Genomic DNA, 26,551 nt, shown 5'->3' on the forward strand with positions numbered 1-26,551 from the left:
GGATTCGAACCCATGACCTCTGACTCCCAAGCCCGGGCTCTCTCCACTGAGCCACGCTGCTTCTCAGTGGCCGAGCCCGGGATTCGAACCCGGGCCGTTCCCCCTCCCAGGTCCCCGCTCTATCCGGTCTGTCCCTTGCCCAGGTCTGGGAAGAATAATAATAAGAACGTTGGTATCTGTTAAGCGCTTACTAGGTGCGCTGGGGGAGACACAAGGGAATCAGGTCGTTCCCACGTGGGGGCTCACGGTCTCGATCCCCATTTTGCAGATGAGGTCACTGAGGCCCGGAGAAGTGAAGTGACTCGCCCACAGTCACCCGGCTGCCAGGTGAAGTGACCGTGGTCACACAGCTGACGAGCGGCAGAGCGGGGATTCGAACCCAGGACCCCCGAGCCACGGCTACTAAATATCTGGAGTCGGTTCGGAGCGGAGAGGAGAGAGACGAGAGAACGACGACCCGGCCCACGTTCTGCGCAGGAGGGAGCGCCGGGGTTTCCTTGTGACGTCAGCGGCGGGCCGGGCCGACGGGGCGAGGTCGCCGGAGGCCCAGCCTCCCCCCGGACCGGGAGGCCAGACCCAAGGGTGAGTGGGGAGGACGCCCCCCCGACCGGCCCAGCTCCCGCTCCCGGACGGGGCCGGAGCTCGGCCGGGCGGGAGCGGGCCGGGGGGGCGGTGGCGACGGACGCGAGGCCCGGGGCGGCGGGGGGCGGGCCCGGCCTCCCCTTCTACCCTCCCGAGCGCCGAGGACGGCGCTCCGCGCGCGGTGAGCGCTCCGTCCGTCCGTCCGTCCGACGGGGACCCGTCGGGTCGTGCGGACGCGGCGCTCACCGCGCGCGGAGCGCCGGACCGCTCGGGAGGTGCCGGCGGGCAACAGGTGGAGGCCATCCCCGCCCGGCGACGGGCTCGCGGTCTAGAAGGGGGAGCCGGCGGGATGGGCGGCGACGCTGACGCCGGCCGGCCCCGATGTCGGGACGCAGCGGCGACGTGGACGCCGGGGATGGGCTTCTCGGAGGAGGAGGAGGAGGAGGAGGAGGGCCCGCTCTGGGCGGCCGTGCCGTCCATCACCTTCCTGGGCTTCGTCCTGCTGCTGCTGGTGGCCGTCTTCCCCTACTGGGTGCGCCTGGAGCCCCCGGACTCCGGGGACGTCCTCTTCAGCGGCCCGTGGGGCGGCTGCTTCCGGTGCCGGACGCCCCCGGTCCCGTCCGGTGAGCCTCCGGCCGGCCCCGCCGCCCCCTCGGACGCCCCGCGCCGCCCCCCCCGCGCCCCCCCCCCCCCCGTGACCTCCGGGCGTCTCTCCGGCCAGCATACGTCCTCCTGGCCCGGGCCTTCGCGGTGGGGTCCGTGGCCCTGGCCTTCACGCTGACCTTCGTGCTGGTGGCTTCGCCTCGCGCTTCTTCCGCCGCCGCGGGCCCCGGCACCTCACGCCGCCGGGGCTGAGCTTCGGCACGGGTAGGCCCCCCCGGGGGCGGGGGCCGGGCCCCGGGGCGGGAGGGGGACGCCGGGGCGGCCGGACGGACGGGGCGGCTCTTGTCTCCCGGCGGCGGCGGCGGCAGGGGCGTGCGTGGTCCTGGCGGGGCTGATGCACGGCCTGCAGATGAAGGAGTTGTCGCGGAGGCCCCGGGCTCCCAGGCTCATCTTCCTCTGGCCTTACTCGGCCCTCGGCGGCGCCCTGTTCCTCTTCCTGCTGACCGGTGAGTGACCCGAGGGGACCCCGCCAGTCGCCTCGCTCCTCGGGGCCTCGGTTGGGGCCCCGCGCGGGACCGGGACGGCGTCCGAGCCGCCGACCCCCGCCCCCGTCCGCCCGTCCGTCCGTCCGTCCGCCCCAGCGCTTAGAACGGTGCTCGGCCCGTGCCGGGCGTCGAAGGAGGACGGCGGCGACCGTTGGGACCGAGGTCGCGCTCCCAGCTCTGCCGTCCGTCCGCCCGGCGACCTCGGGCGGGTGGTTCCACCGCCCTGGGCCTGGGTCGCCCCGCCCGTGAGACGGGGATCGGGGACTCCGTCCGACCCGACGACCTCGCGTCCGCCCCGGCGCTTGATCCGGCACCGGGCCCATGATAAGCGCTTAGTAAATCCCATTATTTAAGAGAAACATAGACGCCCGGGGGCGTGTCAGGGAGCGGGGGAGGTGATTGTGACGGTGAGCACCCCTGCCCTTTTCTCTCAGGTTTCATCTGCCTGCTCAACCACCTGCCCTTCTGGCGGGGTCTTCTCGCCGCCGCCAACCCGGCCCCTCGGGGAGGCCGGACGAGGAGGGCGGGCGGGCGGGCGGCCCTGGGAAGAACGTCCTGTAGCCCCCGTCCTCCCCCGGCCCCGGTAAACCGAGGCTGGACGGACGCCTCTCGGATTTCTGGCTTCGGACCCCTCGCGGGCTCTGGGTGGCCACGGGTGCGGCGGGGGGCACGGAGGGAGGGGGTGGGCTTCCTCGGTGGCGATAATCGGGACCTCTGGCCGGGCCCCCCGCACCCTCGGGGGTGTCCCGGCAGACGACAGCACCCCGCCCGCCGAGGGGGCACCGAAGCGCCCCCTGCACCCCGGGATGGGGGGGGGGTCCGGCACGGCGCCCTGCGGAGTCGAGCTGCAGAGGCCACCTAAAACGGGTCGCGTTGGACGCGGCACCTCCTCTTCCTCGGGTCTCCCGTCTTGGACCGGGCCCCGCCGCCGCTCGTCAGAGCGGGACTGGGGGGGGGGGGGGGGGGGGGCCCGCCCCGGGGGGAAGGGGAAAGCCGAGGGGCGGCGGGGAAAGGAGGGAGGCGGCGAGGAAGGGCGGAGGGGGCCGCGGAGAAGGGAGGGGGGAGAGAGGGAAGGAGAAGAGGGGACGGGGAGAGGGGGAGAGGGATGGAGGGAGGAGAAGGGGATGAGGGGAAAAGAGGGAAGAAGAGGGGATGGGGGAGAAGGGAGGGAATGAGGGGAGAAGGGGGAGAGGGAAGGAGGAAAAGGGAGAAAATGAAGGGAAGGGAGGAGGGAGAAAGGACAGGGGAACAAGGAGGGAAGGGGAAAAGAGGGAAGGAGAAGGGAGAGAGGGAAGGTAGGTTGCAAAGGATGTGGGTTCTGATCCCGGCTCCGCCGCCTGCCTGCCGCGTGACCTCCTACGAGCCGCTCGCTTCCCTGGGCCTCGGTGACCTCATCTGTAAAATGGGGATGAAGACTGAGCCCCACCGGGGGGCAACCCGATTACCCTGTAACTACCCCCAGCGCTCAGTACAGTGCCGGGCACGTGGTAAGCGCTTAAATAATAGCGTTGGTATTCGTTAAACACCAGCATTATCATCATCATCGCCCTCCCAAGCCCTGCGCCCAGTAAGCGCTCAATAAATAGCACTTCGTGCAGGGCGGTCCACTGAGTGGCGGGAAAGGATACGGCACCCGTGACGTCCGACGGGCCTTCGAAACCTCCGGCGCCTTCCCTCGCCCGCGTTCCCCTCCCACCCTGCCTATCCCCACACCTCGGCCTTCATTGGGTCCTATTTACGGAGCGCTCGCGGCGTGCACGGCACCGGGGAGAGGACGACGGACCGGTCAACGGACCCGGCCCCTCCCCGGGCCGGGCCTACGGTCCGGAGGGTACGATCGTCTGGTGCGTGACCCTGGGCAACCGCTGAATAAACCCCTCGACCGCTTGATCGCCGCCCACGTCTTATGACTTCTCGGTGCCTCGGTTCCCTCCTCCGTCAAAGTGGGAGCGGGACGGACACCGCGTCCGTCCCCGATCCGCCCGCGTCCCCCGCGGCGCTCGGTCCAGGGCGCGGCAAGCGCTCGACGGACACCACGCCGGCCGTCGTCGGGCCTGCTACGATCGATTTATTATTCTGACGCGTCGGCCGGGTCCGGGGACCCTGGCGTCGCGCGGGGAGGAAAGAGCGGAAGAAGCGGTCGGGCTCTGAGTCTTTCGGGCTCCAGGGAGCCGGGGCCCGGAGGGGCGAAGCGCCCGGCCCCGGACGGGGCCGCGGGAAAAGGCCTCTCTTTGTGCCGTGGTCCTCCCCGAGGCGCTCGGTACGCGGCCCCGCGGCCGACGGGCGGGCCGGGGCGGAGGTGACCCAGGGAGGCGGCGGGGTCCCGGCCCTAGGGCCCGTGGCGGGCGGCGGGCCAGGGGAGGGCGGGCCGGGCGTGGATGCGGCGGTGCTGGGCCAGGTTGGAGCTCTGGCTGAAGGCCCGGCCGCAGTCGGGGCAGAGGTAGGGCCGCTCGCCGGTGTGGACGCGCTGGTGCCGGAGGAGGGTGGTGCGCGGTTGAAGGCCTTGGCGCAGCGGGGCACTGGTGGGCTTCTCCTCGGTGTGGATGCGCTGGTGGCCGGACCAGGTGGGAGCTCTGGCGGAAGGCCCGCCGCAGTCGGGGCAGGCGTAGGGCTTCTCGCCGCTGTGGATGCCGCCGGTGCTGCAGCAGGTTGGAGTGCATGCCCGAAGGCCTTGCCGCAGTCGGGGCAGCGGTGAGGCCGGGCGGCCCCCGGACCCCTCGGTCTGCAACGGACGCGACCGGGGGGGGGGGACGTCAGCCTCCGCCGCGGGCGGGGAGCGGGGCCGCCCGGCGATACGGCCGCCTGCCTGTCGGCTCGTGGGCGGGCGGGAACGTGGCCGTTTACGGTTGAATCGTCCTCTCTCAGGCGCTCAGTACGGCGCTCCGCACCCTGGAAGCGCTCGAGGAATACGACCGGCTTGCCTGTCAGCTCGCTGCGGGCCGGGCAACGTGGGTTTACGGTTCAGTCGTGGTCTCTCAAGCGCTCGGTACGGCGCTCTGCACCTTGGAAGCGCTCGAGGAATGCGACTGTCAGCTCGTCACGGGCAGGGAGCGTGTCTGTTTACGGTTAAACTGTCGTCTCTCAAGCGCTCAGTACGGCGCTCTGCACCCTGGAAGCGCTCGAGGAATACGACTGTCAGCTCGTCACGGGCAGGGAACGTGTCTGTTTACGGTTAAACTGTCGTCTCTCAAGCGCTCAGTACGGCGCTCTGCACCCTGGAAGCGCTCGAGGAATACGACTGACTGCCTGTCAGTTCGTCGCGGGCAGGGAACGTGTCTCTTTACGGTTAAATTGTCCTCGAGTGCTCAGCACAGTGCTCTGCACACCGTAGGCGTTCAGTAAATACGACTGGCTGACTATAAACTCAATCTGAGTAGGGAATGTGTCTGTTTTAGTGTTCTACTGTCCTCTCCCAAGCGCTCTGCACACTGTAAGCGCTCAATAAATACCACCTATTGTAAGCTCTGCTTATCCCACGTGCTCTCTCTTAACGGCACCTTTTTCTTTTTATCGGTACTGGTTAAGCGCTTACTGTGCGTCAAACGTTGTGCGGGGTGCTGGGGTGTTCATTCGACCGTAATGTACTGAGCGCTTAAAAAGAGTAAGCGCTGGAAGGTAGGAGACAGGAATGAAGAGAGACCAGCCCCGCCCGCAGCGGCACGGAGAAGCGAGGCGACCTGCCCGGGGGTCGTACGGCCAGCGCCGGGCGGAGCGGGGATTAGAACCCAGGACCTCCCGCTTCCCCGACTCCGTGCTCGTCCCGCACCTCGAGAGGGGAGGTTCCCGGAGGGGCCGCGTGTCCGCCCGCCCCCCCGGGGGGGGGGGGCCGGGCCGAGCGCTCCGCAGAGGGTCGGCGCCGGGGGCGGGGAGGGCGGGGGGCAATACCGTGTCTGGCGTCTCGGCGTCGGAGGGGCTCCTCGGGGCGGCGGGCGGAGGCGGGAGGCGAGGGCCGTGGCGCCGCTCCCGGGCCCGCGGGGTCCTCCGCCGACGCTTCCTCGCCCGGCGCGCCGGACTCGGCCCTGCGGACGGAGACCGGCACGGTTGGCGCGGGGCGGGGTGGGAGATTCCCGGGGGGGGGGGGGGGGTCCTGGGTTCCAGTCCCGCCTCCGCCCCTCGTCTGCTGAGTCTGGGCCTCGGGGACCTGCCCGTCAGCTCGTCGCGGGCGGGGAACGTGCCTCTTTACGGTTAAATTGCCCTCGAGTGCTCAGTACAGTGCTCTGCACACCGTAAGCGTTCAGTAAATACGACTGGCTGACCGTAAGCTCAATCTGAGTAGGGAATGTGTCTGTTTTAGTGTTCTACTGTCCTCTCCCGAGCGCTCGGTACCGCGCTCTGCACGGTGAGCGCTCAATAAACACCACCGATTGTAAGCTCTGCTGGTTGACGCACGGTAAGCGCTTACCAAATACCGATAAAAAGGAAAAAAAAAGGTGCCGCTGAAAAAAAGCACCGTACTGAGCACCTGGGATAAGCGGAACTTAGAATCGGGGGTATTTACTGAGCGCTTACAGCGGGCAGACGGAGACAGATGGAGACGGGGAGCCACCTGATTAGCCCTGGATCTCCGCCAGCGCTTAGAAGGGGGCTTGGCACCTAGGGAGCGTCTAAGAAACACCATCGTTATTATTCTGAAAGGCCAGAGCGGTCGTCGGCCGCGGTCCTCCACTTGGCGACGTGGCCCCTCCTCGGGCTCCCACCCCGCCCCCGGAGCCCCCGGAGCCCCGGCCTAGCCCTCACTTGCTTGGCCGGCCCGGCCGTCTCCCGCTCCAGCTCCTCCACCATCCCCGCGGCCCGGTCGCCGCTCCGGGGGCGGCGGATCCGCACCCGGGCCCCGGCGTCGGCGGGCAGGACGGCGGGGGACCGGTCCGGGACCGGGAGTCGGAGGATCCGCTCCCGCGGGCGGCCCGGGGCCCGGCGAGGGCTCGACGCCTCCCGGGAGCGGAATCGACGGAGGCGCCGGGCGGGCGGCCGGACGGCGGGAGGGGCGTCCGGTCGGGGGCCGCTGTCCACCTTGGCTTGGGGGACGCCCCCCTGAGCCGGCAGACTCGGCGCCGACGGGGCCCAGACCTCTGCCGCCCTCGGGTCGGTCGTCACCATCCTCGACCGCGTGGCGGGCGGGGCACCGGTCCGTCGTCCCCTCCCGGGCGCTCAGTACAGCGGCCCGCCCGGGGGAAGCGCTGGGATCCGGCCGCTGGGGAGGACGGACGCCGCCGTCTGCTGCGCCGGCGAGGAGACCGAGGCGGGGAGGAGCGGGTGACCCCGGGGGCTCCGTCCTCCGCGCCGCATCGAGGAGTTGAGGTCCAGTCCGGGGGCGAATCACCGGCCGCGGAAGAGTCTTCTTCCTTCCTCCGGTCCGACGGGCCCCGAGGTGTTGGGGGGCTCTGGGACGGCCATGGCGCTGCGCCCACCGCTCTGCGCAACGCTCCGCTCGGGGCTCTGCGCTCGGGGAAGGTCACCGAGGCCCGTCCCGGGACGGCGCTGCCTCCGGCGGGAGCCGGGCCGGGAATTCCCTCGGGATAGCGCTCGCCCCGCTATACAGAGCGTTCCCCGGGATAGCGCTCCCCCCCCCCGCTATAGCGCTGCTTCCAGCAGGAGCCGGGCGTTCCCCGGGATAACGCTCACCCTGCTTAGCGCTCTCTCCAGCAGGAGCCGGGCTTTCCCCGGGATAGCGCTCCCCCGCTATACAGAGCGTTCCCCGGGATAGCGCTCCCCCCCCCCGCTATAGCGCTGCTTCCAGCAGGGGCCGGGCTTTCCCCGGGATAGCGCTCCCCCGCTTAGCGCTCTCTCCAGCAGGAGCCGGGCTTTCCCCGGGATAGCGCTCCCCCGCTATAGCGCTCCCCCGCTTAGCGCTCTCTCCAGCAGGAGCCGGGCTTTCCCCGGGATAGCGCTCCCCCCGCTAGAGCGCTGCTTCCAGCGGGAGCCGAGCGTTCCCCGGGATAACGCTCTCCCCCCCCCGCTATAGCGCTGCCTCCAGCGGGCGCCGGGCAGAGCGTTCCCCGGGATAGCGCTCCCCCCCCCCCCGCGAGAGCGCTAGAGCGCTGCTTCCAGCAGGGGCCGGGCCGGGTTTTCCCCGGGATCGCGCTCCCCCGTCCCCGCTGGAGCGCGGCCTGGGGTCAGAGGTCAGGGGTGAGGGGTGAGAGGTGAGGCCCCGGGGCGGACCCCGGTGCCGCTCCTCAGCGTCCCGAGACGGTGGCGAGGCCCTTCCCCCTCCCCGACCACCGAGACGACCGGAAGTCGGTCCGTCCGCCGGCACTTCCGCCCTGGGGAGGGCACTTCCGGGGCCGCTCTAGGCCGCCGGAGGCCCCGCCGTCTCGGTGTCAGCCAGGCCCTGCCCTCCCTTCCTCCCTTCTCCCGCCTTCCTAATAATAATGTGGCTATCTGTTAAGCGCTCGCTCTGTGCAGAGCCCTGTTCTAAGCGCTGGGGCAGCTCCAGGGTCATCAGGTTGCCCCCCGTGAGGCTCACAGTTCATCCCCATTTGACAGATGAGGGAACTGAGGCCTAGAGAAGTGAAGGGACTTGCCCACGGGCCCACAGCTGACAAGTGATAATGTTGGTATTTGTTAAGCGCTCACTATGTGCCGCTCACTATGTTCTAAGCGCTGGGGTAGACACAGGGGAAGCAGGTTGTCCCACGTGGGGCTCACAGTCTTCATCTCCATTTTACAGATGAGGGAACTGAGGCCCAGAGAAGTGAAGTGACTCGCCCACAGTCACACAGCCGACAAGTGGCAGAGCTGGGATTCGAACTCATGAGCCCTGACTCCAAAGCCCATGCTCTTTCCACTGCGCCACGCTGCTTCTCTAAGCACTTGTCTCTGCGACAAGGGGCAGAGCTGGGATTCGAACCCAGGACCTATGACTCCCAAACCCGGGCTTTTTCCACCGAGGGTCATCACGTGGGGCTCAGAGTTTTAATCCCCATTTTACACCCAGCTGGGAAGCGGCGGAGCCGGGATTCGACACCAAATCCTCCGACTCCCAAGCCCGTACTCTGTGCCAAGCACTGTTCTAAGCGCTGGGGTGAATACAAGGTCATCTGGTTGTCCCACATGGGGCTCCCAGTCTTCATCCCCATTTCGCAGAGGAGGTAGCTGAGGTACAGAGAAGTTAACCTGATTCCCCTGTGTCTACCCCAGCGCTTAGAACAGTGCTCGGCACATAGTAAGCGCTTAACAAATGGCAACATTATTATTAAGTGGCTTACCCAAGGCCACACAGCAGACAGGTGGCGAAGAGGGGATTAGAACCCAGGTCCCTCGGACTTCCAGGCCCGGGCTCTGGCCACTAGTAGCCTGGTCAGCCGGTGCGATGCCAAAATGCGGAGCTTTGAAATTAAACCCACCCGTTGCCGGTCTACTTGTTTAGTTTTGCTGTCTGTCTCCCCCCTTCTAGACCGTGAGCCCGTTGTTGGGTAGCGATTGCCTCTCTTTATGGCCGAATTGTACCTTCCAAGCGTTTAGTACAGTGCTCTGCACGCAGTAAGCGCTCAATACATACGATTGAATGAATGGATGGGAGTCCGGGAGGTAGGCCCGAATGCTTCCCGACTGGAAAACGATGGGGACGTTGTGGAAATTGTGGAAAAGGAGGGAAATGTGGGCACATTGGTGGTTCGGTGGTAGAATTCTCGCCTCCCACGCGGGAGAAGCGGGTGCGATTCCCGGCCGATGCGGGAGCCATTTTTTTTTTCACACCCAGCGAAACAGTGAAAAATGTATTACGTTCCCTCAATAATAATGATTCCCAACCGACAGGATGATGCTAATCTTATATACTATATCGTATAATGCCAATTCCTTGGTAAAATAATAATGATGGCATCTGTTAAGCGCTTACTATGTGCAAAGCACTGTTCCAAGCGCTGGAGAGGATTCATATTATTACGTATCATAATAGTATTTTAGTATAGTCTACTATATAATATAATGCCAATTCCTTGGTAAAAATAATCATAATGGCATCTGTTAAGCGCTTACTATGTGCAAAGCACTGTTCCAAGCGCTGGGGAGGATTCATATTATTACGTATCATAATAGTATTTTAGTGTAGTCTACTATATAATATAATGCCAATTCCTTGGTAAAAATAATCATAATGGCATTTGTTAAGCGCTTACTATGTGCAAAGCACTGTTCCAAGTGCTGGAGAGGATTCATATTATCATGTATCATAATAGTATTTTAGTGTAGTCTCCTATGTAATATAATGCCAAATCCTTGGTAAAATAATCATAATGGCATCTGTTAAGAGCTTACTATGTGCAAAGCACTGTTTCAAGTGCTGGGGAGGATTCATATTATTACGCATCATAATAGTATTTTAGTGTAGTCTACTATATAATATAATGCCAATTCCTTGGTAAAATAATCATAATGGCATTTGTTAAGCGCTTACTACGTGCAAAGCACTGTTCCAAGCCCTGGGGAGGATTCATATTATTATGTATCAAAATAGTATTTTAGGGTAGTCTCCTATGTAATATAATGCCAAATCCTTGGTAAAAATAATCATAATGGCAGTTGTTAAGCGCTTACTATGTGCAAAGCACTGTTCCAAGCGCTGGGGAGGGTACATATTATTATGCATCATAATAGTACTGGAGTAGAGTCTACTATATAATCTAGTGAAATGGTTCGCACAGTGTGAGCCCGTGGGGGGCAGGGATTGTCTCTACCTGTGGCCGAACTGTACTCTCCAAGGGCTCAGTCCAATGCTCTGCACAAAGTGAGAGCTCAATCAGAATGAATGAATGTTTCCCCCCTTCTCGACTGCAAGATTGGGCAGGGATGGTCTCTCTGTGGCCGAATCGTGCTCTCCCAAGCGCTTAGGACAGGGCTCTGCACACAGTAAAGGCTCAATAAATGAATCTTGGACACGACGTGGGCCTTCGGTTGACAAAGTTGTCGGATTTTTCGGAAAAACAAGAAAAGAGGGAGGGGATGTAGCTCAGTGGTAGAGCGCATGCTTCGCATGTATGAGGCCCCGGGTTCGATCCCCGGCATCTCCACTGATTTATTTTTTGCTCCAAGGCCTAGAATTTCAAGAGTTTATTAAAGAGAGGGGTCCTGCCTTCTCCCCAAATCTTCAACTGCCCCGTCATTGAATCAGAACCGTCGACCACCAGGTGTTTCCTGTCTGGGCCTCATTTTCCTCGTCTGCAAAACAGCTGTGGCATTCCTGCTCTCCCTCCTTTTTTTAAAATAAAATAAATGGTACTTGCTAATAGAATCGTGCTAAGATGATTCTATTTCTCTTGAGGGTATTGATGCCCGTCTACTCGTTGGGCTTTGCCGTCTGTCTCCCCCGTTTAGACCGTGAGCCCGTTGTGGGGCAGGAATCGTCCCTGTTGCCCAGTGGTCCATTCCAAGCGCTCAGTACAGTGCCACTTAGCTGGGTGACTGTGGGCAAGTCACTTCACTGCTCTGTGCCTCAGTTACCTCATCTGGAAAATGGGGATGAAGACCGTGAGCCTCACGTGGGACCACCTGATGACCCTGGCTCTCCCCCAGCGCTTCGAACAGGGCTCTGCACAGAGGAGGCGCTTAACAAATACCAACTTTATTATGATTACAGTGCTCTGCACGCAGTAAGCGCTCAATAAATAGCACCGAATGAATAAACGAATGAAAGCTGACACTGTGCTAAGCCCCATCCTCAGTCCCGTTGCAGTGCGAGGACGGTACCTGGTCTGATGATCTTGACTCTCTCCCAGCGCTTCGCACCAAGTAAGAGCTATTAAATGTAACACTTGATGACAACAGACTTCTTTGACAATTTTTGAGGCAAATTTATAAATCGTTGGCATGGTCAGATAACAGAGAGAGAGAGAGAGACATTTATATACAAATAAACATAGAAGATGACAGGTAAATCAGGCGATATGTTAGGGTGAGAGTCCTGTATAGACGTATTTGTATACAAATAAACATAGAAGATGACATATAAATCAGGTGATATGTTGGGGTGAGAGTCCTGGATCTGGAACAATGAATAAAAGAGCTCTTCGCCCGCACAGGGACTTGAACCCTGGACCCTCAGATTAAAAGTCTGATGCTCTACCGACTGAGCTACCCGGGCTCTGTAGGTGACGCCCCCTGAGATGCTGTCTGATGGATGAAGTCATTTGGCTTCCTGGCCTCTGACCTGCTCAATAATAAGAATGATAGGTATGGTATTTGTTAGGCGCTTACTACGTGCCGGACACTGTACTGAGCGCTGGGATGAACACGAGCAAATGGGGTGGGTTCCAGTCCCCACCCCACGTGGGGCTCATCTGAAAAATGGGGATGAAGACGGTGAGCCTCACGTGGGGCAACCTGATCACCTTGTATCTCCCCCAGCGCTTAGAACAGTGCTCTGCACATAGTAAGCGCTTAACAGATACCAACATTATTATTATTATTATTATTATCATAGTCTCAATCCCCATTTGACAATGAGGGAACCGAGGCCCAGAGAGTAATGATAATGATGTTATTTGTTAAGCGCTTGCTATGTGCCAAGCACTGTTCGAAGCGCTGGGGGAGAAACAAGGTAGTGGGGATGTCCCAGCTGGGGCTCATAGTCTTCATCCCCATTTTACAGATGAGGGAACGGAGGCCCAGAGAAGTGAAGTCACTTGCCCAAGATCACAAAGCAGAAAAGTGGTGGTGATGGTGATGACGGTGACTGTTTAGCGCTTACTATGTGCCAAGCACTGTGCTAAGCGCTGACTCCCTCGTTACTGAAGAATCGGTTTGGGCCCAAATCCTCAAGCTGTTTGCAGGTACTTCCCCGCTCTCCATTTCGCGAAGATCTAGCCGGCAAGGGTCCTTGCGTGGGTGTCTGGGGCGACAAAGACCTGGGTTCTAATCCCGACTCCGCCACTTACCTGCTGGGTGGCCTTGGGCAAGTCGCCAACTTTGGGCCTCAGTTCCCTCATCTGTAAAATGGGGATAAGGACGGTGATTCCCCATGTGGGACAGGTACTGTGTCCAACCAACCGCGGGGGTTACAGCACTCGTGTATATGCGTACATGTCTATAATTCTATTTATTTGCATTGATGCCCGTTTCCTCGTTTGGGTGTGTATATATCTATACTTTTATTTATTATATCTATAATTCTATTTATTTATATTGATGCCTGATGACTTGTTCTGCTGTCTGTCTCCCCCCTTCTAGACTGTCAGCCCGTTGTGGGCGGGGATTGTCTCTTTATTACTGAATTGTACTTTCCCAGCATTTAGTACAGTGCTCGGCACACAGTAAGTGCTCAATTTTAGCAGAAAAAAAGTCTTTTCTAGACTGTAAATCCGTGGTGGGCAGGGATTGTCTCTCTCTATTGCTAAACTGTACTTTCCGAGCGCTTAGTACAGTGTTTTGCACCCAGTTAGCTCTCTACCAAAAAAAAAGGAAGTCTTCTCTAGACTAGATTGACTGTGAACCTCACGTGACACAACCTGATGACCCCGTATCTCCCCCAGCGCTTAGAACAGTGCTCTGCACATAGTAAGCGCTCAACAAATACCAACATTATTGTTATTAGACTGTCAGCCCGGTGTGGGCAGGGATCGTTGCTATTGCTGAATTGTACTTTCATTCCTTCAATCGTATTTATTGAGCGCTTCCTATGTGCAGAGCACTGTACTAAGCGCTTGGAATGTCCAATTCGGCAACAGATAGAGACCATCCCTGCCCAATGACGGGTTCCCTTCCCAATCGCTTAGTACAGTGCTCTGCACACAGTAAGCGCTCTAGCAAAAAAGTAAGTCTTTTCTAGACTGTCAGCCCTGTGTGGGCAGGGATTGTCCCTATTTGCTGAATTGTACTTCCCAAGCGCTTTGCACAGAGTAAGCGCTCAATAAATACGGTTGAATGAGGGAATGAATAAAGAAATGATTGAATCTATATGAATGACGTGGGGGGAAATGTAAGGCCGGAAAAGGAGAATATAAGAGATGGACGAATATCTCTGGAGCGCAATCGGTCAGCGCGTTCGGCTTTTAGCCGAAAGGTTGGTGGTTCGTGGCCCACCCAGAGACGAGGAATTTTCTTTCCTAAATTTCTTGGATCAAATTCCTGGGAATTCCAGTTGGTCAGAATTTGAAATGTATGTGATGACAGGTATTTGTTAAGCACTTCTTATGTGCCAGGCCCCGGACTAGGCGTTGGGTTGATCCAAGCAAACGGGGTTGGACTCAGTCCTTTCCTAAGGAATCAGTTTATAGAATCAAATTCCTGGGAATTCCAGTTGGTCGGAATCTGAAATTTGTGTCATGACAGGTATTTTTTAAGCACTTCTTGTGTGCCAGGCCCTGGACTAGGCCTTGGGGTGATCCAAGCAAATGCGGTTGGACACAGTCTTTTCCTAAGGAATCAGTTTCCTTGGGCACTGGGGTGATCCAAGCAAATGGGATTGGACACAGACCTTTCCTAAGGAATCAGTTTCTTGGATCAAATTCCTGGGAATTCCAGTTGGTCGGAATCTGAAATTTATGTCATGACAGGTATTTGTTAAGCACTTCTTATGTGCCAGGCCCTGGACTAGGCGCTGGGATGATCCAAGCAAAGGGGACTGGACACAGTCCCTGGCCCACGTGGGGCTCAGAGTCTCCATCTCCATTTTATAGACGAGGTCACTGAGGCCCAGAGAAGTGACTTGGCCAAGGTCACACAGCAGACAAAGGAAAGTTTCCCCCTTCCCGGGCAGCATCTCGGAGGTTTAGTGGCAAATCTCTCCTGAGGTTGATTTCTACCTCCAGAACCACTTTTTCCTTAGAAGAGGGTGTGAGGAAAAGGGAGGGAGCGACAAAAAATTGCTATCTTCCAGTTGGCCGGCTAGCTCAGTCGGTAGAGCATGAAACTCTTCATGTCAGGGTCGTGGGTTCGAGCCCCACGTTGGGCGCTTGAATTTTATTTCCATTTACCAACTTCTTCTCTCTAATGGAACCAAGTCCAGGGTATCTGAACTACTTGTGATTCCCAGGTCCTTGCTCTAATCCCCCCCCCCAGACCTTTGGTTCCCCCCAGGTAGCCGGGCAATTCTGGATTGCAACCAAGGCCAGGATGCAATCATTCAATCGTATTTATTGAACGCTTACTTGGTGCAGAGCACTGTACTAAGCGCTTGGAAGGTCCTTTTCGGCAGCAAATAGAGATAAGCCCTACCCAACAAGGGGCTCACAGTCTAGAAGGGGGCGGGGGGGAGAACAGACATCAATAGCATCAATAAAATTCGTTTCCTAGTTCCCCCAATCTTTCCCCCAACAGTGTGGATGGCAGAGCGTTTTGCAGAGGGGGGTGTAGCTCAGTGGTAGAGCGCATGCTTTGCATGTATGAGGCCCCGGGTTCGATCCCCGGCATCTCCACTACCTTTTGTATCCCTTGGTTTAGCAAGACTTTTACCTCCAGGTCCGCCTTTATTATTAATAATAATGATGATGATGATGTTTGTTAAGTGCTTACTCTGTACCACGCACCGTTGTAAGCCCGGGCGTAGCTACCAGGTAATCAGAATATTCCCCGTGGAGCTCACGGTCTTAACTTGCCCCAGCGTTAATTTCAGTGCTTTGCCCTAAACAAGGGTTTACTTGAAATCAATAATAAAAATGAGAATGATAAGAATAATACTAAGTCGCGACGTTAGTTGTCGGTTCAACGGATTCGAATAACAGTAACAAAAATAAAACCAGTAGAATGCCAATAGTAATCATGAAAGCAATACCATTTTGTTGTCTGTCTCCCCCCTTCTAGACTGTCAGGCCCGTGGTGGGCAGGGATTGTCTCTATTTGTTGCTGAATTGGACTTTCCAAGCGCTTAGTCCAGTGTTCTGCACACATTAAGCGCTCCATAAATACGGTTGAATAAATGAATGACCACCATCATCTCCGTGGCCATTATAATTATTTTTAGGAGGGAAAAATAGTAAATTTTCCATTATGATTCAGGGGAAGAGGAGGAAAAAAGGAGACGGTGTATCGGCCGGGAATCGAACCCGGGGCTCCCGCGTGGGAGGCGAAAATTCTACCACTGAACCACCAGTACCCTCATTTTTGTTTTTTTTTTGAAAGAGAAAATTTTTAAAAGAGGCCTGCTTGACATGTTGTATTCATATTTCTTCATTTAATCGTATTTATTGAGCGCTTACTGTGTGCAGGACACTGGACCGAGCGCTTATAAATAATGATGGTATCTGTTAAGGGTGTACCATGTGCTAAGCACTGTTCTAAGAGCTGGGGTAGATAGAAGGTGATCAGGTTGCCCCACATGGGGCTCACAGTCTTCATCCTCATTTTACAGAGGAGGGAACTGAGGCCTAGAGAAGTGAAGTGATTTCTCCAAAGTCACACACCTGACTAGTGGTGGAGTCGGGATTGGAACCCACGTCCTCTGACTCCCAGGCCCCGGCTCTTGCCACTAGGCCACGCTGCTGCAGGATCCCTAGGCTGCAGCCTGGCCGTCAAGGAAGCCCGTTGTTGGGCAGGGATTGTCTCTCTCTGTTGTCCAATTGTCCATTCCAAGCGCTCAGTACAGTGCTCTGCACACAGTAAGCGCTCAATAAATACGATGGAACGAAAGGAAGAGGAGGTGGCCCAGGGCCCTGAGAGCAGCAATGGGGTGGGCTCGGTAGGAAGTGGGGTCCAAGGAGCCTTAAGTGGCAACTTCATTCCCACGTTGATTATAATAGTCTTCCTCCTCCTCATCATCCTACTCCTCCTCTTTCCCTTCCTCTTCGTCCTTCTCTTCCTCCTCCTTGAAATACTCCTCCTCTTTCTCTTCCTCACATCCCTTCTTCTCTTCCTCTCCTCCTCCTCTTCCCTTCTTCATCTTCTTCCCTTTTCCTCTTCTCCTCTTCCTCCTCATCTTACTCCTTTCTCTTCTTCCTTCTCTTCCTCTCCCCCCCTCTTCTCTTCTTCTTCCCTTTTCTTCTTCTCCTCTTCCTCCTCCTCATCTTACTCCTTTCTCCTTCCTCCTCCTCCTCTTCTTTCTCCTCTTTTCCTCATCATCCTTCTCTTCCTCTCCTCCTCCTCTTGCCTTTCTTCTTCCTTCTTTTCCTCTCCTCCTCTTCCTCCTCCTCTTTCCCTTCTTCCTTCTTTTACTCTTCTCCTCTTCCTCCTCCTCCTCATTTCACCCCTCCTCTTTCCCTTCCTCTTCCTTCTTCTCCTCTTCCTCCTCCTCCTCCTCCTCTTTCTCTTCTTCCTTCTCTCCTCCTCTTTTCTTCCTTCTTCTTTCTCTTCCTCTTACTTCTCCTCCTCCTCTTTCCCTTCCTCTTCCTCCTCCTCGTCTTCCTCCTCCTCTTTTCTTCTTCTTTTCCCTCTTTCTCTTCCTCTTCTTCATCCTTCTCCTCCTCCTTCTCCATGGTCTCTGCATGACCCTTTTCTTCTGCTTTTCCCTTAAAAAAAAAAAAAATCTTTCTATCGGGGCTGTGATGGCCGAGGGGTTAAGGCGTTGGACTTGAAATCCAATGGGAATTTCCCGCGCAGGTTCGAATCCTGCTCACAGCGGCCCTCTTTTGCCCTCTCTCCTCATTCTCGGAATCTGGACAGCTCCATGGGAGCCCGTTTTCCTGCTTCCCCCGGGGAAAGGGATTCCTGGAGTAAAACCAAATCATTAATTAATTTCTATGTGCAAAGCACTCTACTCAGAGCTTAGAAGAAGAAAAGAGGAGCTTACACCCTAAGGGAAAATAGGGGCAGAAACAGATTACAGTCCCCATCCAGACATGAATTGTTGAGTCGGATAGAGGGGGCGGGAATGAATAAATCCACTAGAGGTAGGGGGGATTATTGAGTGGATCCATCTGGGAATACTGGGAGTGAAACAGGGAAGGCTTGTTGGAGCCCCCCTTTCCCTCTGCTCCTCCTCCCCTCCCCATCGACCCGACTCCTTCCCTCTCTTCTACCCCCCTCCCCACAACGCTTGCCTATATTTGTACACACTTATTATTCTATTTATTTTATTACTGATATATCTATATCTCTAATTCGATGTATTTATATCGATGCTACTGATGCCTGCCTACTTGTTTTGATGCCTGTCTTCCCCCCTCCTAGACTGCAATCCCGGTGTGGGCAGGGATTGTCTCTCTTCATGGCTGAATTATACTCTCCAAGCGTTTAGTCCAGTGCTCGGCGCCCAGTAAGGGCTCAATAAATACGATTGGATGAGCGAATGAATAAATATAAACGATTGAATGAATGAACGAAAAGAAGTATCTGCCCTCAGGAAATACAGGAAATAATCAATCGGGTCCACCAGGATGGCCGAGTGGTTAAGGCGTTGGACTTAAGATCCAATGGACGTGTGTCCGCGTGGGTTCGAACCCCACTCCTGGTAGCTGATTTTTGGAGCAAGAAAATTAATACTCTTTATCTAATTCTTAACTTCGCTGGGCCTCAGTTACCTCATCTGTAAAATGGGGATTAAAACTGTGAGCCCCACGTGGGACAACCTGATGACCTGGTATCTCCCCCAGCGCTTAGAACAGTGCTTGGCCCATAGTGAGCACTTAACAAATACCAACATTATTATTATTATTATTATCCCTGGATTCGGAGTCCAGAGTGCTACCCATTACACCCTGGAAACGGACAGGCCTAAAATTGGCTTTCGTTAGAGAAGCAGCGTGGCTCAGTGGAAAGAGCACGGGCCCTGGAAGCAGGACTCATGAGTTCGAATCCCAGCTCTGCCACTTGTCGGCTGTGTGACTGTGGGCAAGTCACTTAACTTCTCTGGGCCTCAGTTCCCTCATCTGTAAAATGGGGATTAAGACTGTGAGCCCCACGTGGGACAACCTGCTTCCCCTCTGTCTACCCAGCGCTTAGAACAGTGCTCGGCACATAGTAAGCGCTTAACAAATACCAACATTATTATTATTATCCACTGATGGCTTGTTCTGTTTTGCTGTCTCCCCCTTTCTAGCCTGTTGAGCCCGTTTTGGGGCAGGGATTGTCTCCATCTGTTGCCCAATTGTATCTTCCAAGCGCTTAGTACAGTGCTCTGCAGGTAGTAAGCGCTCAATAAATAGACTTGAATGAATGAATTCTTCTAATCCCTTCATTATCTGGTTGGAAAGGTACAGGAGAGAACGACCTCCTACCCTATTTAATTCATTCATTTTTCTCTCCAATGAAAGGGGTTAGAAGGAAATGAGGGTTTAGCAAATTCCATTATTATTATTATAGGGGTAATCAGGTTGTCCCACGTGGGGCTCACACTTTTGATCCCCATTTCATAGATGGGGAAACTGAGGCACCAGCAGGGTCCAGCCTTTACTACCCGGAGCTGGTTACTCTTCCCTCTTGGAAATATCAGACCAGCCCCTTGGGCACACGAGCAAATGAACCCCGAGTGAGACATGGATTGGTAATACTAATTAGTAATTAATAATCGGATCTGATTATTGCGGGACAATCTTCTCGGATAATAATAATAATGAAGATGTTCATTGTCAAGCGCCTACTACGTGCCAAGCCCCCTTCTAAGCGCTGGGGTAAGGAGGTTGTCCCACGTGGGGCTCATTGACCTAATCCGCATTTTCCAGGTGAGGTAATTGAGGCCCAGAGAGGTTGAGTGATTAGAACCCATGACCCCTGACTCCCAAGCCTTCCCACTAAGCCACGCTGCTTCTCGGATAACGACTGGGGCTTAGAACAGTGCTTGGCACAAGGTAAGCGCTTAACAAAGACCACAGTTATTGTTATTATTATTCTTATCCTATGCATAATTAATGCTGTGACCGTCTCCCTCCTTAATCCGTGCAGACAGGGATTCGGTCTTTTATCTCTATTGTCTTCTCCCGAGCGTTTGGTACAGTGCATTGCACCCAGTGACTGTCCCATAAATGTCTTATTACTTCTGTTGTTTATTGATGGTTAGTGAGACGTGGAGGCAACAATCAATTAATTCATTAGTACTCTTTGGTGAGCTCTACTGTATTGCCGTAGGAAGAGCATTTATTAAGTAAATCCTTGGTAGAGGACAATAGAAAGACGGGATTCCTGTCCTCGCTGAATTTACAGTCCAGCAGGGAAGATGGATTAATAATATAAATTAGTTGGGATTAGTATTAGTAATGGTAGTATTAGTATTACTAAAATTAGTAGTAAAAGATATGCACCGAAATGGGATTGGGGCGTCTGTACATTCTGGTGGTTGGGTGGTACCGAGGTGCTAACGGTTGAAATTGTGAGACTTCTACTGGTCCGCTGTGTGACCTTGGACAAGTCACTTGACTTCTCTGGACCTCAGTTACCCGATCTGTAAAATGGGGATTAAGAGTGTGAGGCCCACGTGCGACAGGGATTGCGTCCAACCTGCTTAACTTGTATCTATCCCAGCGCTTAGAACGGTGCGTGGCACGTAATAAGCGCCTAACAAGTACATCATTATAGGTGGCACCGAGGTGCCATCGGGAAAATTGTGGGACTTCTACTTGTCCGCTGTGTGTCCTTGAGCAAGTCAGTTCACTTTTGTGGACCTCAGTTACCCGATCTGTAAAATGGGGATTAAGAGAGTGAGGCCCATCTGCGACAGGGACTGTGTCCAACCTGCTTAACTTGCAGCGCTTAGAACAGTGCTTGGCACATAATAAGCGCTTAACAAGTACCATCAGTATAGGTGGTACCGAGGTGCTAACGGGGAAATTGTGGGACTTCTACTTGTCCGCTGTGTGACCTTGGGCAAGTCAAGGAACTTCTCTGGACCTCAGTTACCTGCTCTGTAAAATGGGGATTAAGAGTGTGAGGCCCATCCGCGACAGGGACTGTGTCCGACCTGCTTAATTTATATCTTTCCCAACGCTTAGAACAGTGCTTGGCACATAGTAAGCGCTTAACAAGCACCATCATTATTATTATTAAAATAAAATCATTGCATTGGCCGGGAATCGAACCCGGGTCACCCGCGTGGGAGGCGAGAATTCTACCACTGAACCACCAATGCTTTCGCTCTTTTCTCCCAAGGAGACAATTTTAAAAGACCTTTTTATTCATTCTTTCCTTCAATCGTATTTATTGAGCGCTGACTGTGTGCAGAGCACTGGACTAAGCGCTTGGACAGTCCAATTCGGCAGCACAGACAAACCCTACCCAACATCGGGCTCAAAAAGGGGGAGGCAAACAAGATAAAACAAGTGGACAGGCATCACTACACATAAATAGAATTAAGCGTTGGGAAAGATATAAATTAACAGTGGCAGTGGTGGGATTGGAACCCAGCACCCCGCAGAGACTGGAGCCTTAATCCAGCACCGCTGGGCCACAATGCCTCCTCTAACGCCCTCCTAACGAGGATCAAACGGGGAAAATAGCAATTCCAGGCTGAACTAGAACCCAGGTCCTTTTCAGTCTCAGTCCTTTGGTTTATCCAGTGGCAGTGGAAAGAGGCCTTGCTTGGGAGTCAGAGGTCGTGGGTTCTAATTCCGCTCCGCCCCTTGTCAGCTGTTGACTTTGGCCAAGTCACTTCACTAGGCCTCAGTTCCCTCCTCTGTAAAATGGGGATGAAGACTGGGAGCCCCACGGGGGGCAACCTGCTCACCTTCTATCTCCCCCCCGCGCTCAGAACAGTGTTTGGCACATAGTAAGCGCTTAACAAATGCCATCATTATCATTTTCCACTTGGGTTTTATCCACTGAGCCACGTTGCATCTCATACTGTGCAGAGCACTGTACTAAGCTCTGGGGGAGAAATACACGGGTGGATATGGGACATGGTTCCTTTCCCACCCACAAGCGCTTAGTACAGTGCTCTGCACGCAGCGAGCGCTCAATAAATACGATTGAAAGAGCGAATCTAAGAGTTTAAGTGGGGAGAAAGGACTGGCAGCTCGTTGTGGGCAGGGAATGTATCTGTTAGCACAGTGCTCTGCACATAGTAAGCGCTCAATTAATAAATACGATTGAATGAAAGTTTATGGTAGTATTGTACCCTCCCAAGAGCTTAGTACGGTGTTCCGCATCCAATAAGAATGAATAATCAATCAATAATCACTTAACTTCTCTGTGCCGCAGTTCCCTCAACTGACAAATGGAGAGGAAGACGGTGAGCCCCACGTGGGACAAACTGATCCCCTTGTATCCTCCCCAGCGCTTAGAACAGTGCTTTGCACATAGTAAGCGCTTATCAAATGCCATCATTTTTATTATAATCCATCCAAAATACGATGGAGTGAATGAATGGGATGGAACATCAACGTTGTCCAGCAAATCCTGGGCGGGGGGGGGGGGGAAGGAAAGCAGGGAGAACCTCATACCGCAGTAATATGGCAGAGGGAGGCGTCTAATACATGTCTCTGTGGCGCAATCGGTCAGCGCGTTCGGCTGTTAACCGAAAGGTTGGTGGTTCGAGCCCACCCAGGGACGTTTCTGCGGTTTTTAATGGGTTTTATGTCAGCGCCTTACTTCTAGTGCTCCTTTTAAAAGCAAATAAAATGAAAAAAAGCACACGACGAGGGTGGGATTCGAACCCACGCGTGCAGAGCACAATGGATTAGCAGTCCATCGCCTTAACCACTCGGCCACCTCGTCTCTTTCCTTTACCTCTTGCAACGGAATTTGTTGCAGAATTTGGAATTTGGGCGAGCAGTCAGATCATAATAATCACAATCATAAATGGTGTTGGTTTAGCGCTTACTACGTGCCAAGCGCGCTGGGGGAGATACAAGGGACTCCTCTGCTGCTCCCAGTCTTCACCCCCATTTTCCAGATGAGGGAACTGAGGCCCAGAGAATAATTCATTCCATAGTATTTATTGAGCGCTTACTAGGTGCAGAGCACTGTCCTAAGCGCTTGGAAAGGACAATTCGGCAACAGAGAGAGACCATCCCTGCCCACTGACGGCTCACAGTCTAAACGGGGGAGAGAGATGAACAGAAAGAAGCCAACTTAATCGCAATAAATAGAATCAAGGGGATGTACGCCTCATTAACAAAATCAAATAAATAGGGTCCTAATGTTGGTATTTGTTAAGCGCTTACTAGGGGCCAAGCACTGTTCTAAGCGCTGGGGGAGACTCAGGGTCATCAGGTGGTCCCACCTGGGAGTGTGGCTCAGTGAAAAGAGCGTGGGCTGTGGAAGCAGAGGGCTTGGGTTCGACTCCCGGCTCTGCCACTTGTCAGCTGTGGGACTGTGGGCAAGTCACTTCACTTCTCTGGGCCTCAGTTCCCTCATCTGTAAAATGGGGGTTATCTGTGAGCCTCAAGTGGGACAAACTGATGACCCTGACTCTGCCCCAGCGCTCAGAACAGTGCTCTGCACAGAGTGAGCGCTTAACAAATACCAACATTATTATCCCCATTTTGCAGAGGAGGTCGCTGAGGCCCAGAGAAGTGAAGTGACTGGCCCAAGGTCACACAGCTGATCAGTGGCGGGGCCGGGATCAGAACCCACGACCTTTTGACTCCCACGCTGCCTCTCTATCAGAGGAAAGGAGACTTCCAGGGCAGAGGGAGAAGGTGGACGAGGCAGAGATAATAATAATAATGTCGGTATTTGTTAAGCGCTTACTATGTGCCGAGCACTGTTCTAAGCGCTGGGGTAGACCCAGGGGAATCAGGTTGCCCCACGTGGGGCTCACAGTCTTAATCCCCATTTTACAGATGAGGGAACTGAGGCACCGAGAAGTGATTTGCCCAAAGTCCCACAGCTGACAAGTGGCCGAGCCGGGATTCGAACCCATGACTTCTGACTCCAAAGCCCGTGCTCTTTGGATAAGAGGTCTCGCCTCCACTTTCGGTAGGCCCTTAGTCGGTGCTATTAGATTGACACCTCCCTGGGGACAGGGACCTCGTCTACACACCCTGTTGTAGTTTCCCGGGCACTCATTTGTTGCGCTGTACTTTCCAAGCGCTTAGCCCAGTGCTCTGCACGCTGTGGGCGCTCAATAAATATTAGAGATGGATCCATCCATCCCAGGGGGAGGAATTTCCTCCTCTGCCTTTGCGTCTTCGGCCTCTCTGCCTGCTGCAGGCCCTGCGGTCATGGCTCTGACAGCTCCCTCCATTCCATATAAAATCCCAACGTTTAGCTCAGTGTTATAGTCCATCTAAAATTCTATTTTCTAGCCAGGTAAAAGAAGGCCGCTGTGAGCAGGATTCGAACCTGCGCGGGGAAACCCCATTGGATTTCGAGTCCAACGCCTTAACCACTCGGCCATCACAGCTCGTTTTTCCCAAAAATTGAGAAGGAATTGTTGCTCCCAACGACGGGGAGACGAGGAAGCGTTCAAGGTGAGAAGGAAGGAAGAGATGGAAGTCCAGGAGGGATGAGAGGAGCAGAACCAGCGCTTAGAACAGTGCTGGGCACATAGTAAGCGCCTAACAAATACCATCGTCATTAAGAGGAAGGAGAGGAGGAGGAGAAAGAAGAAGAGAAAGAAGGGGCAGGGAAGGGGGAGCGACCTGCCTCAAAAGAGCACGGATTTGGGAGTCCCAGGACGTGGGTTCTAATCCCGCCTCCGCCACTTGTCTGCTGTGTGACCTTGGGCGAGCCACTTCACCTCTCTGGGCCTCAGTGGCCTCATCTGTCAAATGGGGGTGAAGATTGGGAGCCCCGCGTGAGACAAAGTAATGTTGGTATTTGTTAAGCGCTTACTATGTGCAGAGCACCGTTCTAAGCGCTGGGGGAGATACGGGGTCATCAGGTCGTCCCACGTGAGGCTCACCGTTAACCCCCATTTTACAGATGAGGTCACTGAGGCCCAGTGAAGTGACTTGCCCCAAGTCACCCAGCTGACAAGTGGCGGAGTCGGGATTCGAACCCATGACCTCTGACTCCCAAGCCCGGGCTCTGATCACCTTCCATCTACCCCAGCGTTTAGGACAGTGCTTGGCGCATAGTCAGCGCTTAACAAATACCGTTATTATTAAATAATCAAGGTTCTAGGCTGATCGGGGTCGGGTTTGGGGTGACGACCGCCACTGCTAGGATAGTGCTTAGAGCAGTGCTTGGTACATAGTAAGTGCCTAACAAATGGCCATCATCATCGTTATTAGTATTATTAAGTAAGCGCTTAACCAATGGCCATCGTCATTATCATTATTACAATTTAGAGGCATTCATTCGTATTTATGGAGGGCCGACTGTGTGCAGAACACTGTACTAAGCGCTTGGAAAAGTACAATTCAGCCACAAAGAGGGACAATCCCTGCCAAGGCAAGATTTCACAGCTGGTAGACTCTGCCGATGGGAGTCATTGTTGTTGTTATTATTATTATTATTATTATTATTAAGTGCCGTCGAGTCTCTTCCCATTCCCAGCCACTCCATGGATAGACTTTGTCCAGGACGTGCCGTCCTCTGCCGTGACCCGCCACCTTTCCAAAGGTTGTTCAGTTGGGGTCTGTGGCTGCCCAATTGCCTCTTCCCCCTTTTCCCTGGATTTTCCCAGCCTTAGTGTCTTCTCCAATCAGTCCTCCTGATGATGGGCCCAAAATATACCAATATAAGTCGAGTCACGTGGCCTTCCAAAGACCACTTGGGTTTAATACGCTCCCAAACCCATCTGTTTGGGTTTTGGGGGACAATCCGCGGGACCGGCAAAGGCCTTCTCCATCCACCACCACATTTCCAAAGAGATGATGCTCTTTCTAGCCCCTTTTTCCACTTCCCAGCTGTCGGTTCCCTACCCTGTCCCTGGAAACACCACCGATTCCTATTCCAATTCCTGATTTGGGGGCGACTCTTAGATCAGCACCTTTCCTGATTTCTTTCTCTTTATAAGAAATCTTCACCCACCTAAATCGTACCCGACCAGATTCGCATCCATTCCCTAGGTACGCCATTCCCTAGGAGTCCTCCTAGATGTGGTCGTTATTGACTGTGACTTATGATCGGTGATTTCTTAACTCTTATCCATTCATGATACACGATAAAATAAGGAGAATGAAAAGAATAGCATGGTATTGGTGAAATTTAATCTGTGCCTAACACTCTTCGAAGTGCTGGGGGAAAATCAAAGATATACCCATTCGGACCTAATCTCTGCCTCCCGTGGGGCTCACAGTCTAATTCCTTTTGTCAGATGGGGAAACTGAGTCACGGAGGGATGAAGTGATTGGCCGAAGGTCAGACAGCCGGCAGTGTCTCTCTAAATTCGGAATAATTAAACGGGATCTCCCGGCCCGCTTTCCTCACCTCTTTCCCCTGTATCCCTCAACGACGTGCAATCGATCTTGGCGGGTGATTATTGATTTATGCATTTATTGGTATTGATATGAAATACCCATATTATTATTATTATTATTACTATTATAATATCTGTCTCTTCCCTTCCCTCCCCCACTTGTGGGCAGGGACTGTCACTGTTTATGGTTGTCCTCTCCCAGGCGCTCAGTACAGTGCTCTGCACGCGGTTAAGCGCTCAATAGATGTGATTGAATGAATGAAAGATGATGTCCCCAAGTAGACACCTAATCTGCAAAAGCTCCCCTCCTCCAGGAGGCCTTCCCAGACTAGCCCCCCTTTTCCTCTGCTCCTCCTCCCCTTCACCCCTCCTCCCTCCCTCTGCTCTACCCCCTTTCCCCTCCCCACAGCCCTCGTGTCTATCTGTACATATCAATAATTATATTTATTTAATTAATGATGTGGCTATATCTATCTTTCTATTTATTTCTATTGATGCTATTGATGCCTGGCTACTTTGTTTTGTTGTCTGTCTCCCCTCCCTCCTCCCTCCCCCTAAGTAATATTATTAATTACCCTTTTACTATTACTACAGTAATATTATTACTAAATAATATTAATATTTATTATATTAAATATTATTATTATTAATTACCCTTTTTACTATCACTATTACTATTTTATTAATGATGCAACTACATCTATGAGTCTATTTATTT

At 54.5% G+C, this 26,551-nt stretch overlaps 2 protein-coding genes and 11 non-coding genes across 13 annotated transcripts; 7 read left to right on the forward strand and 6 right to left on the reverse strand.

Annotated features, from left to right (window-relative positions):
- The first annotated feature begins 821 nt into the window (after window positions 1–821).
- On the forward strand, window positions 822–2,659 carry LOC114807589. Its single transcript, XM_029053737.2, has 3 exons — window positions 822–1,205; window positions 1,554–1,691; window positions 2,165–2,659. Exons 1-3 carry the CDS (start codon window positions 932–934, stop codon window positions 2,590–2,592), a joined length of 840 nt encoding a protein of 279 aa, XP_028909570.1. The 5' UTR covers window positions 822–931; the 3' UTR covers window positions 2,593–2,659.
- Window positions 2,660–4,059: 1,400 nt separating this feature from the next.
- Window positions 4,060–7,958, reverse strand: LOC114807603 (zinc finger protein 689-like). The gene is made up of 3 exons (XM_029053800.2): window positions 6,468–7,958; window positions 5,616–5,749; window positions 4,060–4,369 (listed from the first exon to the last, which is right to left on the reverse strand). Exons 1-3 carry the CDS (start codon window positions 6,825–6,827, stop codon window positions 4,060–4,062), a joined length of 804 nt encoding a protein of 267 aa, XP_028909633.1. The 5' UTR covers window positions 6,828–7,958.
- A 2,708-nt stretch (window positions 7,959–10,666) lies between these two features.
- TRNAA-CGC lies at window positions 10,667–10,738 on the forward strand. Its single transcript has one exon. It is a non-coding gene; the product is annotated as a tRNA-Ala (tRNA).
- Window positions 10,739–11,735: 997 nt separating this feature from the next.
- On the reverse strand, window positions 11,736–11,808 carry TRNAK-UUU. Its single transcript has one exon. It is a non-coding gene; the product is annotated as a tRNA-Lys (tRNA).
- Window positions 11,809–14,543: 2,735 nt separating this feature from the next.
- Window positions 14,544–14,616, forward strand: TRNAK-CUU. The gene has a single exon. It is a non-coding gene; the product is annotated as a tRNA-Lys (tRNA).
- A 391-nt stretch (window positions 14,617–15,007) lies between these two features.
- Window positions 15,008–15,079, forward strand: TRNAA-UGC. Its single transcript has one exon. It is a non-coding gene; the product is annotated as a tRNA-Ala (tRNA).
- A 606-nt stretch (window positions 15,080–15,685) lies between these two features.
- TRNAG-CCC lies at window positions 15,686–15,756 on the reverse strand. The gene has a single exon. It is a non-coding gene; the product is annotated as a tRNA-Gly (tRNA).
- A 1,378-nt stretch (window positions 15,757–17,134) lies between these two features.
- Window positions 17,135–17,216, forward strand: TRNAS-UGA. Its single transcript has one exon. It is a non-coding gene; the product is annotated as a tRNA-Ser (tRNA).
- A 749-nt stretch (window positions 17,217–17,965) lies between these two features.
- On the forward strand, window positions 17,966–18,048 carry TRNAL-UAA. The gene has a single exon. It is a non-coding gene; the product is annotated as a tRNA-Leu (tRNA).
- Window positions 18,049–20,584: 2,536 nt separating this feature from the next.
- Window positions 20,585–20,655, reverse strand: TRNAG-CCC. The gene has a single exon. It is a non-coding gene; the product is annotated as a tRNA-Gly (tRNA).
- A 1,344-nt stretch (window positions 20,656–21,999) lies between these two features.
- TRNAN-GUU lies at window positions 22,000–22,073 on the forward strand. Its single transcript has one exon. It is a non-coding gene; the product is annotated as a tRNA-Asn (tRNA).
- Window positions 22,074–22,156: 83 nt separating this feature from the next.
- Window positions 22,157–22,238, reverse strand: TRNAS-GCU. Its single transcript has one exon. It is a non-coding gene; the product is annotated as a tRNA-Ser (tRNA).
- Window positions 22,239–23,789: 1,551 nt separating this feature from the next.
- TRNAS-CGA lies at window positions 23,790–23,871 on the reverse strand. The gene has a single exon. It is a non-coding gene; the product is annotated as a tRNA-Ser (tRNA).
- Between the last annotated feature and the right edge of the window lie 2,680 nt (window positions 23,872–26,551).

Source organism: Ornithorhynchus anatinus, chromosome X3, assembly GCF_004115215.2.
Source record: "Ornithorhynchus anatinus isolate Pmale09 chromosome X3, mOrnAna1.pri.v4, whole genome shotgun sequence".
NCBI lineage: Eukaryota > Metazoa > Chordata > Mammalia > Monotremata > Ornithorhynchidae > Ornithorhynchus > Ornithorhynchus anatinus.

Bases quoted from the DNA above. Each gene is read 5' to 3' on its own strand.
- LOC114807589 (XM_029053737.2), top strand. From the start codon at position 932: ATGGGCGGCGACGCTGACGCCGGCCGGCCCCGATGTCGGGACGCAGCG. The intron at 1,206-1,553 runs GTGAGCCTCCGG...CGGCGGCGGCAG, and splicing joins GACGCCCCCGGTCCCGTCCG to GGGCGTGCGTGGTCCTGGCG. The intron at 1,692-2,164 runs GTGAGTGACCCG...CTTTTCTCTCAG, and splicing joins GTTCCTCTTCCTGCTGACCG to GTTTCATCTGCCTGCTCAAC.
- LOC114807603 (XM_029053800.2), bottom strand. From the start codon at position 6,827: ATGGTGACGACCGACCCGAGGGCGGCAGAGGTCTGGGCCCCGTCGGCG. The intron at 5,750-6,467 runs GTGAGGGCTAGG...CTCCGTCCGCAG, and splicing joins CGGCCGGGCCGGCCAAGCAA to GGCCGAGTCCGGCGCGCCGG. The intron at 4,370-5,615 runs GTATTGCCCCCC...AACCTGCTGCAG, and splicing joins ACGCCGAGACGCCAGACACG to CACCGGCGGCATCCACAGCG.